The 13,578-nt window shown below is 34.3% G+C and overlaps 1 protein-coding gene across 1 annotated transcript in view; it reads right to left on the bottom strand.

The window, feature by feature from the left end:
• Positions 1-4,284: 4,284 nt before the first annotated feature.
• LOC126370620 (actin-binding Rho-activating protein-like) overlaps positions 4,285-13,578 on the bottom strand; it is a 62,437-nt gene continuing 53,143 nt past the window's right edge. The window contains exons 4-5 of the mRNA XM_050015585.1: positions 12,281-12,373; positions 4,285-8,792 (exon numbers count right to left, since the gene is read on the bottom strand). Of these exons, the coding sequence (XP_049871542.1) occupies positions 8,676-8,792; positions 12,281-12,373 (210 nt within the window). The 3' untranslated portion in view covers positions 4,285-8,675. The remainder of the gene's footprint in view (positions 8,793-12,280; positions 12,374-13,578) is intronic.

Raw genomic sequence — 13,578 nt, 5'->3', positions numbered from 1 at the left:
ATTTCCCACCGGGGTAAGCAGAGACCATAGAATTCCATTTGCTTCGATCCTGACACACTTCTCTTGCTTCCTCCACATTCATCAATCGCTTCATACACGCACGCGGGTTCAGAGTAGATCGTATTGAACCTTTTCTAAGGACATCTCCAATTTGATCATCGTAAGTCCTTCTCGGTCTTCCTCTGCCAGCCCTACCATCAACTTTCGCTTTATATACCGCTTTTGCAATTCTATTATCCTTCATCCGCTCAACGTGTCCAAACCAACCTAACATTCCCTTCTCAATCCTAGTCACTATCGTCTTTTACACCACATCTCTGTCTTATCACACTGTTTCTCACTCTATCACTCAACTTCACACCGCAGATGCTACGCAAAGACCTCATTTCTACGGCATTGATCCTACTTTCATGCTTCTTCTGCCATACCCAACATTCACTACCGTACTTCAGCGTAGGGACAAGCACTTATTTTGATACTTTTTATTATTAAAGTATTATTATTTATGTATTATTATTAATTTATACTATAAACCTGTTTTACACAGACATTACATATTGCCGTTATCGTACACGCGCATCTGTGTGTGTGTGTGTGTGTGTGTGTGACGTCTCACGCCCATACGATTCAAGACTAAAGTAGGACCGAGGGGGTGAGGTACACCCAGCTCAGCCATTAGTGGGGAGCGGAGAGTTGCCGTTATATAAGTAGTATTATTTCTCATTATATGCTATTAATAAAGAAGGTTATCTTTAATATAACAAAAATAAATATAAGTTTTAAAACTAAAACCCGACTACGAAAAATCACGCTCTAATAAGTAGGAAATGAAATTCTTCCGAAAAGTGTGACGTTTAGATAATAGCTGTGGTCGTATACCTATCTGTCCTAAGAGGTTGCTTACCATAGCATACAATCATTTGAAAAATATTTATTTGAAATATTGACGGCTCATAACCACCGGACAATCAAGACGCTACTAGTGACACCTCACTTAGTCTTGTTAAATTTTGAGAGGTGGTGTAGAAGTTAGGTTGGAACAGACGTGCATACACACATACATATACCAACATACATACATACGTAGCGGTCAAACACATAACCCTCCCTTTTGCTTCGCCGCAGTCGGATAAAAATAGCAATTAAGAAATCGTTGTTAACTTGTTAAGAAATATATGTAATTCCACGAAAAATTTGGTTGTACCTACGATATTAAAATACTTATCATAATGTTTGTTGTTGTAAAATATGAAAAAATAAAGTGTTTTTTTAGAAATATTTTTTATTTATTTCTTAAGTCGTTACTTAAGTCATGTATCTATCGGTGTCATAGATAGTCCTTAATTTTGTGCATGACATAAAAGACGGTTTTTACTTCGCGGGATGAAAACAAGAGCTAAACGTAAGTATTCTGTATTTTTTCTTCACGTAAGTACATCTTGTCGATAGGAAAATATCGTTAATGTAACATTTATAGACGCTTGAATAATGTATTTTTTTAGGGTACTTACAAGAAACCGCTGGGACAGTCACTACAGCTTGTGGTACAATGGCTTCCTTCTTCCTTCGAACCCCGATGTTGCATTCGCACCAATAAATTGTTAATTTATCTTGAGTGCAGTTCTGACTAACATTGTACGCTCGACCATTTTAGACGGAGATACGGCTCACAGTTTCATTGGTCTAACAGAAAGCTCAGTCAGATGTGGGTATTTAATTCATTTTGCGATGGATGTACTTCTGACTACCCCAACTACATATGGGAAGTCGTGAGCATATTATGTATGTTAAAAAAAGCCATACTGTTCGCATCAAAATTATTTCTTTAAAATCTTATTTACTGTAGAATCCCTTCAGGGCATTGAGAGAGTGCTCATAAAAATGTTATGGGCAATACTGACGTAATGTACAAATAAAGGATTTCCAGACAAAATAGACACAACATTGTAGTTAAGTGTGATTTCTTATCTTTATTCTTAAGAGGACACAAAAGGGAGAAAATACTACCAGTGACTTACGCAATGAGATTACTTTGGTTATATCGCTTTTTAAGGCGGATTAGATGGATACAGACGCGAGGCAAGTCCTCCGCCCGCCGTGTGACGCATCCCTCGCAATCTTCACGTTGAAGTTCACGCAAGACAAGTGCTACGCACGTATTCCTCAAAATGTCTGTATCTACCTTAAAAAGCCATACAAACAATGTAATTCCATTGCCAGTGCGGCACGATGAGTGAGGATGGTATCCCGATGTGCCGGCAGAGTAGTGAGATGATTGGTTATAACGATGACAAAATTACGTATTAAATTCAGCAGGAATATCCAGTTAATTAACAACACTTCACGAACAAATTATAACGATGCTTAGATATAAGATCAAATACAAAATTAGAGGTCACGGCCAGAGCTAAACAGTATAATATATTTTGTTGTTCTTATGAAGGTCGGGGATGCAATGAGTCAGTGTAAAATGAAAGGAAATGCGGAATGGAATGACAATTTCGAAATTTAAAATGATTGACGGTTAGAACGAAAGGCCAGTATGTGCAGAGTTTGTACTCTGCTACACTAGTTTGAAGAAAACTATCAAATTAGTAATAGGTTCAGCTTGGAAGAAATGGATTGCCAATGAAATACTAACAAGTATTTATTGAAATACTTACAACCATGTGTTCAATCATAACCGTCAGAATGGGCGATCACTAGTATTCTGTCGGCGTAACTGAAGTTGAAATGGTGCTCAAATTGCTCAATCATTGCTGTTCTACTAATGCCGCCTTGTCAAGGACAGGCTAAACCATTGATTGTCGAATGTGTTTTCGAATTCTTAAATGTTTGTCACGTGCTCAGTCGTGATGAAAAAGATGTAAGGAAACCGAAATTCCCGAGAAATACATTTGGGAGGTATGTGAGCTAACCTGATATTAAGCTGGTTGAAAGGTGAAACAGTTAGTCGCTTCTGTAACAAAACAGATCTGTGAAATCTCCGTTTAGATAAGGGGATAACGCTTATTTTGACAAGATTTTGCACGCCAGTGCATCATGTGTACGAACTACAAACGAAATAGAGAAACATCACGGCCCAGAAGTGGCTTCTAGAGTATCACAAACTAAAAGTTCTTTCTTGGAAACCTTGTTAACGTTTTATTTTGAAATTACATTTCCACCCACGGGCCACGAGAACTTCAGCTATCGCAGTAAGTACATTAATTACGTAAGGATAGTAGTAAGTTCGTTTCGGGAAAGGTATGTATTAGGGCACGTGGTTTCGATTCGATCTGTCAATACAGTGTTAGTGACGACGTAATAAAAATTTAGGGGGATGATTCAGGCCAGGATTCTAAGTCAAACAAAAGTGCAAAATTTCAATATTTACAATAATCAATTATTAATAGTTGGACTGACACTGACTCTAAAAATATTTGATTAATGTAAATACTTAAATTAGTTTTTAGTGTTAAATTTTGTACATAAATAAAAAAAAAAAAAACATTTTTTTGTTTATTCAGAAGCGTTAATTGTATGTAAAGACTTACGCACCAGCAGTGGAGGTCCTTTTTTTCAAATAGCTAATCATTTAAAGTGAAGAAAAGTAAGTGAAAGAAATCAACGAACAATTTCACCTTGAAGAAACCCTCTTCATTGTTGTCAGGAACAATCGCAAATATTCATGAAATGAAAATAGATTAAGGCAACCTTTAAGTACACTTGGGTACACTTTTTGTATAAGTACTGCCATGATTTGGCTCGCTAACACACCATCACTCTGTACTTACAGGCAGACCGTCTTGCATTGACTGACTGTCTTGCTCTGTATTCACATGACGTATGTGCCCGAGACAAGGATAGCAATATTAATACATTACAAGTACCTATTGAATTTACTCTTGGTTTTGTGCTATTTGATATATAATTTTGTCTTAGGTTGACGAATCAAAGCCAGATAGAATAACTTAGGTAACGTTAGAAATTGCAAACAACAGATGGCGCCACCATTTAATAATACAGTCCTGAAACGCGCTAACGGCGGATATACACAACCTCCAACATAACACCGTTGGGTCGTCGATCCCTAATCACATTCATTATCACAAACCTACGAGTAACAAGTCGTTCTCAAAGATTTTCATTTGTGCTAGTTTGAAATAGAATAGCTCTAATACTGGTAAATCTTATATTTAAAAGTAAGGTACGGATTGTTGATGTAGTAGACTTTATATTAGCCACAATTTATTATGTTTTCTTAGAAATAATATATCTTAACAAAAAAATAAAACAAGGAAATCATAAAATACTCGTACAACATTTATTATACATAATTTTCATCACAATGAGAAACCTTAGGACTTAATTGTTAATTTTGTACATTTTATAGGCAAGGGTAAGATATCAATCCAAATTTACGACTAAATGAATTGTAATTTACTTTAATAGAGATTAAGTGTTTAATAATTAAATATGAATTTCGTAATTATTAATTCAGATAATATAATTATATTACCTACAATTCAGTGTGCTTGGAATTTAATCATTCCCTTTTATAATATTAGGTTAAAAACATTGATATTATAATAATTATACAGTATTTCATGACTATATTTCATGTTTTTCAAGTAGATATTTTTGTAGCCTGATGGAAAATAATATTCATAATAATATTTACAGTTTATTAAAAAAATATGTAATGCGAGTTGTAAATAATTAAATTATCTATTTAGAAAATAAAATTAATCGTGTTGTAATTGTATATTGTATATATATACATATCATATTTATTAATCATTGCTGGCTATTTCTTCACTAACTCTAAAATTATACTTTTAATTAACATAAACATTATATATTATCAAAAAAAATGACTACTATAGTTTCCCTACGATTTACTGTGTGAATTTATTGACGCATGGAGATTTTTCCTCGAGCATGTCGGTTTCTTCAAAATATTTTTCTTCACCTAAGGGTGTAATGATATCACAATTTGATGATCGATATATATAACAAAAACAAATTCAGATTTGAGATAGGGAACCAAACTTTTAACCTTCAAAATTGATGGAGCGTATTCTTATACTGGAGCAAATACAAGTAAAAAATAAATAAAATAATATAAATATTTATATATAAGTAAGAATATAATAACATTTTATTTTTACATTTATTATATTTAAATATAAATAATAAATATTACCTTACCTAATTAGAGATGATTATGACAATATTTGTTACGAAATAAACTTACCTAACTATACGACTAGAAAGACTAGTTTTTTTCGTTTTGAGAATTTTTATAATAATGTTACTTATCTTGTTAGTACCTATCTACAAAAACCGTCAGGGGCCATAATTGTAAAATATAATTTAATGTTAATATACTGTGTGGAGTGAAATATTTTTTAGCTTCATAGCGGTGACACAATGAATTATTCCATAATGAAATAAGTATACAACATAACATAAATAAGAAGGCGACATTTCTAGCTCATTTATTATTCAAGTGCTTGAATTTTAACGCAAATAAAACACGTCACAATTTTGGATCAAAGCGAGTTCCAATTCAAATGGTGTTATTTCAATTCAATTAAAAGTTATCAAAACAAGTTATCAAACAGACGCAACGTAATGAAGCTCAATAAACAGATTATTTTTAATTTGCTTTTTGAAAGAGAACTTATAACGCGACCAAAAAAAACCCCAATAAGAACATCCAGAAAATCAATTTTCATTTCTTTGATGCAAATAAATATATTCTTATAACAGAAAAATCTACATCTAAGGTCCCTTCTTTACACATATCTTTTATATTTTAGTTTAAGTCTCTTAAGCTAATTTAATGGTTATCAATGCAAATGTACTTTTAAACAATTCCATAATGTTTAGAACCCAAACGCACCTACATGGTTCCACAATCTTTATCAATATGTAAACTTACTGTCCAGTATAAAAAAAAATACATTATTGTACAGTTATAAGCAATATAATGTACCCACTGTAGAACTCTGTCTCACTAACATATTTGGCATTTAGCGAGACTTCCAGTGCAATTTGTCAAACAAAAAACATGTGACATGGTACCAAAATGTATGCATATTGATGCTTGTGACCGTACGTATAGTATAGACATTTTATTTATGATTTACTTTATCATCATTGCGTAAAGTGTTCTCTGCAAATGAATCAGCCGTACATAAAATCTCACCCTTTCCATTATGACACAAAAAAGGCAAAAAATATAAAAAGACCACTTACAAACACTTTTGATGCGAAGTCCCGAGATATATAATTATGATGGGATGTCACTTAAGGTGACAGTCCATCGGCCATAAAAATATATGTGATTATAAATATTTATTAGTCCAACATGTAGGAAGAATGTACACAGAGGCCCGGGAAGACAACCAGCTAAACTTATTCTATTATATTTATTATACTATCACTCAATTCAGTCATGGTGTCTCCAAGTTGATTCTCAAGCAGGGAACACAGCCGCTTCGATTCCCGGTTAAATGTAATTTTCACTAACACAGTTGACTCTACTATTTTAGAAGGCGATTTAAGGCTCACTACCTATCACGTTGGTCTAACAGAAAGCTCGGTAAAATGTGGGTATCCAATTGGGATTGTATTAATCGTCGTAAGGGTATTCCATCTATAGATCGAAAGAATTTAGCGTGGACAGAAGTGAATGGTTAACAGGCTCGTCCTGGCTTGACAAGAGCAGCGGGTTCAAATTTTCTCTTTGTAAGCTTATTCCAGTCAAGGAATTTGCCATTTTCGGAAAACGACTGTGACCAATCTACCGTACAATTGCCAGTTACGAAAATTCTTGAATCGTCTGAAATCAAGAGCATTTGAACTTTCTATTAATCCTTTTTAAAAAGGTAGGAATTAATTTGATTAATGAAATTACTTTGTGATATTACACGATAATTAATTATCCTATTTTTTTCAAGAATAAAATTCTAAGAAAACCGAAAATTGTAAGCTCATTTATCTTAAGTATTAACTTTTCAAAAATACGTTCATACAATTATAAAAAAATATCAAAGGTCATCTGGTCTATAAATTCCAATGACGTAACTAATTACATCTTGTTTTTGCAAAAACACCTCCACCAACCCGCATTGGATCAGCGTGGTGGAGTATGCTCCATACCCCCTCCGGTTGATTGAGGGGAGGCCTGTGCCCAGCAGTGGGACGTATATAGGCTGTTTATGTATGTTTTATGTTTTTTTGTCATATAATTTAAATAAGAAATCAGCCATGTATGTTGCTTAAGTTCTTTTACATAGTTCATAATCTGCGCCTATCCCATAATCCCTTAAACTTTAACTAATAATGATAAAGTAAATTATAAAAATAGACTGGATAAATCGATGAAATTTTGGTTTCATAAAACTTGGATTAAAGCTAAAAAGATTGGTAGATACCAAGAAGCATTTAATTTTCGTGATGGTACCTAAGTAATCAATTTGTGTGCTCGGGTATTCGAAAAATGTTTCCAAATCCTGGAATCTCGAATCGTGTAACTTATTGAATTAAAAAAAGAGGACAGCACTACTCTTGGTCTATTGATATTTGTTATTATTATTTGTATGTCGTTTCCATATCTGGGGCCTACGGAGTCCCGGAATTTTGGATGCCGTGCGTGGGGTAATGTACAAGCTGATCCCAAAAATAATACAACCGAAATTTTCTCTATTAGCGACTATTATTATTTTTAACAGTGTAATTCAGGTTATGGTCACTGCACATGAACCACATATGAGGCAATAAATTTGAAACTCGTATGCATGTCTCATGCATGGGAACATTTTTTCTTGCCATAGTATAATATCTATGTACTTACATAAATTCCAATGTTTTTATCGAAAAATAACATTGCACGAGAGGGGTTGATATCTAACTTTCAGTTACACAGTGAACGTGTTAAAGTATTCTTATGATAAATTTTGCATTGACTGACAATCTAGTAACAATACTAACATAAGAATGTTTATAATTTCATTCTTACTTTGAATATTATTCACTTGACGAATAGCGTTGACAGCGACTTTCCGAACGGCGACTCTCGCTACGGCGAGTCTCTTTACGGCGAGTGGCCTTATTTTCAGTATTAATAGAAAACGGTTGTTCACGAATCCTACAGGTTGAGTTGACAGGCCAAAGATAGTCACGAGAACCCTTAGTAGAAAATCTTGTTTATAAAGCATTCCCTTTTCACTTTAATCCAAATAGGTATAAAACACATTCTTGCTATGAACTTATCGTACTTAATTCTTATTCAATAGTTGGGTGAAGTATTAAGCTGACCACAGGCGGAACCAAAAGCGTTTCGGGCCGGGAAGCTGAAGTTTGTATTAAAATTATTACAGCTCTCACTGAGCTGTGTACGGACAGCGCGTATAACAGTCGCGTGTCCCGGAAAAATCATGTCCATACCGCGTACCTTAGAGTCCGCGTTCTTCTGTCATATGTCGGTTTTTGAACGCGTGGCAAAGAGCACGCGCACGTTGTGTTCAGATTCCGTACAAGAGTTGTACGCGTGGGAAACATACCCTGGCTACGCGTAACTCAGAAATGCGCCATCTGTGTGCAGATATACAAAATAGACATTCCCGACCCAGAATGCTTCCGTTGTCGTCTTTATGTACATCAAGCTTTAATATAATTTTTAATTAATAGTTCGGCATAGGTGAGACTGATCTCCTCGCTTGCATGGCTTTGTCGTCGCAGTAGCTCCGCACTTCTTGAATGGGTTTCATTAGAAATATTGGCACGTCGTCGTCACGTTTCTGTAATATAAAAAGAAAACAATGAAACGACACATCAAACGACATGGAAAAGCGGTATCGAGGAGTGGGCATTTGGAGTGGAGCTTTTTTTAAAGAACGTCTAGGGCCCTTTGCCGAGGCTTTTCTTGCAGCTTCCTTTCTCCAGCTATACAGGTTGTGAGAAGCTGCAGCAGATTTAGGTGGATGAGACGTCCGTTATGTGAAAATTGACGATTCAAAGTGTAACTATGTTACTAAATAAAGATATATTTGAATTTGAATGTACGAAACTGCGTCGCATTTGGTGGATTTCTGTATAAAACTTGCACACAATACCTACTGATTTGCCCCCAATGGTGCTTCTATATCGTGACCTTTACAGTGAAAACCACGTAAGGGACATTTTGAATCATATTCCTCACAAAACTCGCAAGGATAATATTTGCATTTTTATATTTACACGGAATCAATAAAATTGAACATCGAGGTTTCATTGAAGAAGATCACGCAAGAATCTGATTCAAAAAGACGCTTACGAGTTTTCACTGTAAAACGCCGACATTTGTATTGAGCTGCAATGAGGCTGCAATGGTAGTAAATAACGTAATTTATGTCATGAATGAATGGTTTGGACACCGCAACACAACAATAACTTACAAAGTCTATTGTACCTATTTTGTGTGTAATGACATTTTCAAATAAACACCAATTCGCTTTTATCTTGATGAAACCCACATGATACTGTAAATAAAAGGACAAAGGCTCGTTGATGCTCTATTCCATTTTATCTTAATGATCCAATGGACATAACAAATGAGTCTGAAGACTCTTCTGTTCTCTCTCCTCGAGACTACTTTAGCTTTAACCATAGAGGCGGCCGATCAGCTTGCAAATACTTCAGCGGAGTCTGCACAGCAACTCGTCGCGAATTATATCGAGGGCTTCGACTAATAGACGCAGCAAATGCTACCGTGTATAGACGTCGTACGGCTACTAGTCGAAGCCCTAGATATATTTCACACCGCGCGCGGTTAATATACCGCGAGGACAGCCCCCGATACCGTCTTAGCCGGCATGCTCGACATTTTCCTTCCTTCAACGCTTATCCTTTCCGGCACACTCCTTGTCATTTTTCTCCTAAGCTTAATATATATAACGAAGGAACAACCGGTAAAATAAACAAGTCAATAATTCAGTTGTTCCCCCTTTAGTCCGACCAAGTAGGTAGTGTATGCTATCTGAGGCACATCTAGAATAAGTTATAAAAAAAACAGGTCCACTTCATAGCGACGTATTCCTTAAAACATATTTAATAACACGATGAAGACTGTGTTCCTTCCTCCTTCAATGTATCATCAATTATCATAATACCATCATAATACCATCATCCTTGTAATGTATGCTCCTACATTGAATTAGATGTGTTGCTGTTGCAGTTTCTTGTCATTTCTTCTCAGCCATCAACAACACAACACAACAATACGCAACACAACACGCAACTCAACAACACAACACTTCGCAAAACTTTCGAAATATTAAATGAGGGACTTTCCAGGCCACGTTCACACAAAAATAATATGGTACAGCTTTAACGTGATAATTACTTATTTTCTCATTAATCGGGTACATAATTATTCCAAAATACAAAGTAATGGCAGAAGCATATGTAAAAATAATTGTTGCTTGGTATTTGTATCACGTTATGTACACAATTACGTCGTTACCTATATTGCTGTTCTTTATTTTGATCAGAATAATAAAAAAATGTAAAATAAAAATAGGGTTATCATTTATACCCAAAACTAGGGATAAAAAATGCATATGTCTGTTATCCATGAAATTAGAAGGTTAAACGAAGGAAAACCTGTACAGCGCCATCTATATTGTTTTTCTCGAAAGTAGCTTGAAAAGTCCCTCATGGACCTTCAATAAGTTTATCCGTTATAATAAGGTTGAATGAATTCACACATCCTCTAGTGTTTTAGATTACCTAAGAATTAGACTTCAAATAATAATCGCATTCGCAAATAATAATTCACATTACATATTCTAGTAAGGTAAGTAGGTAATAGAATTCTGTCATTGTAAGTTTTACCGAATTACGACTACTTTTAGGTCTACTTTGAATCACAAACTTAAGTTGAACTTTGCCGGGAATATTGAAATCATGAGTTGAATACTTAACATTTTATTACAAGATATAGGGCGTCCCGTAAATGGCGGGTGAGGTTTAAGTGGGACATAACTCGCTTTATATCTAAAATGAATTTGATTATAATTTTGAAAATTCTTAGGGTTTACAATTTTCTTTTTTTATGTTTCACCTTTTTTTTATAGTCCCTTTCAGTAAAGTTATTACAAGAGCCCTATCGGAAGAAATAATAATAATGTATTTTTTCTACAATGAAAATAAAGTTTTTAATTTATTTATTTATTATTAAGATTATTATTAAAATAATAAATAGTGACTTTGGTTTTCGTTTTTGTATTTAAAATAAATATTTCCTTCTTTTTGAATTATTAATTTGAAACAGGAAATGTATTTCATACAATTATTAGATAGCTAACGTACACAAATGCACTATAACATATACTGTAAAAGAATAGAAGAAGATCTCGGCTCTCAAACACGTGCTTATTTTTCTACAGTCGTTACAAGACTGTCGTTGCACCTTGTGGTTGTAGTCATATTTATTATGAATAAAGAATTGAATTGAATATCAATGAATTGAGAATAGGTGAATATATTATGTATAAATGACCACACGCTTTATGAGTATGGTTATGACTTTGTTATAATATGGTATATCCACCCGCACCCGCGTATATACCCGCAGTGGAGCAGCGTGGTAGGGTATGCTCCATACCCCCTCCGGTTGATTGAGGGGAGTCCTGTGCCCAGTAGTGGGACGTATATAGGCTGGTTATGTTATATATAGTATTTCCATACTAATATTATAAAACATGCGAAAGTGTATATGTGTGTCTGACTGTTTGTTTGTCCGTCTTTCACAGCCAAAACGGAGTGACTAATTTATGGACGTGATTTTTAAATGGAGATAGCTAAAGGGACGAAGAGTGGCATAGGCTGCTTTTTGTCTCTTTCCTAAACCTCCACTTCCCTAAAATGGAGGGTGGAATTTGTATGGAGTATTCCGCAATTTTCAAGACAGTATACTAAAAAATGGTGTGCGGACTATTTGTCACGAAAAATCGTGCATTATTTTTATTTTTTTTTGGGACTCTGCTCCTAATCTCCAACGGTCCAACCGGTGGTACTCAGCTTAACTTATGATAAGCAATAAAGAGTATACATACATACATACATACATTGATGTAAGTACCTACTCTTAACTAGCCCAATTGGAATATAGTTGTGAGTTTATGATACACGCATTTACACAAAATTGAGATGTAAATACTCACCTTTACCACTATCGCGGTATTACCGTTTCTATCTATGGGCAATGGGCATTGCGTTTGAACTGAATAAAAATATTAAAAATCACCTGGAATAAAACTTCTCCTTCGAAGTATGTGAGGTGGTGTTTCCTCGTCCGCAAGAGTAATCCCACTAGTTTGTCATTGATCACTGTGTATATCTGAAACAATTAATATTTTACTATTAATAAATTACTTATAACAACGAAAAATATTATTATCATTGTTCTAGAATTTAAATTTGGATAATAAAACTTTCTTTGTTCTGTGATAGTTTTAAGTGTCTAGTGTACAATATACCATACAAAACTAAAATAAACGAAAATTAATAATTATACGCGAAAAAATCGAAGAGTTTAATGTGAAATGAACATTTAATAGCAAAAACTTCAAGATAAAAAGAAAAAAGACAAAAATAAAAAATAATAAATTAATAATTACAAAAATTATGTTATAGGAATAATAGTGGATCATCATATAACAATAATTATAGCTACATAGTTAAAGACGCAGAAGTCATGACACGCATACTTTCAGTACCATTGAAAGCGCATATGGCGAGGAATAATAAACACAACCAAGATTAAATTAAGATATGACAGACGCCAAAGAAAACCTTGAGAAATGCAGATTTCAAAATTAATATTTGGAATGAAAACAGACGTTCTATATTTTAAAAGGTAAACAGGAACGACCTTTGAAAATTCCAACATTTATTTATATGAATCACGCTTCCTATTCCAAATTAATCTGTGCAGATGGAAAATATGCGAATGTGGTAAAAGCATGCATGGTTTGGTAAATCGTAATTTTGACGCTTATTATTGCGAGCATGAAGGCTATTGACGGAGATAGTTCAAACGAAAAAATTAAAGATTATTTGTATGGTCTACTCGTACGATCTACTCCATTTCAGTATTGATTATAGTAGTGACGTTACTAATATACATATTAAATATTATTACAGTTATTCATTACAAGTGCATCACGAATTACAATGTCTTTGCCAAATCCTAATATATTTAGTGAAGCGCGAAGATTTATGAGCCTTGAAAAATCGATTTTTCGTCACTTTCCTTTAGACTTAGTAACAAAACTATAATGATCTTTGAGCTAAATTGGGCACAGTTGCAATGTTTGCCAAGTTTTGTGTTGCTGTATTATTAAGAATCGATTTTATGACATTCGCTGTGGATACAAGCGTATCTCTCTCAAAACTCGTTAAAATTTCAGTGACCAAATATGGTTCCGACTTCAGTAACGCGCATGTTTGTATGTGTGTGTGTGTGTTTGTCTTGGTAATTACGTGCGTGTGAACGTACAGCCATTAGTAAACCGATTCCAAAATTAAATTTGGCCGCGGCAG

The sequence above is a fragment of the Pectinophora gossypiella genome, chromosome 11 (assembly GCF_024362695.1).
Source record: "Pectinophora gossypiella chromosome 11, ilPecGoss1.1, whole genome shotgun sequence".
In the NCBI taxonomy this organism is placed as follows: domain Eukaryota; kingdom Metazoa; phylum Arthropoda; class Insecta; order Lepidoptera; family Gelechiidae; genus Pectinophora; species Pectinophora gossypiella.
Note: the sequence above shows the minus strand (reverse complement) of the source record. Positions and strands in the feature narration are given on the sequence as shown.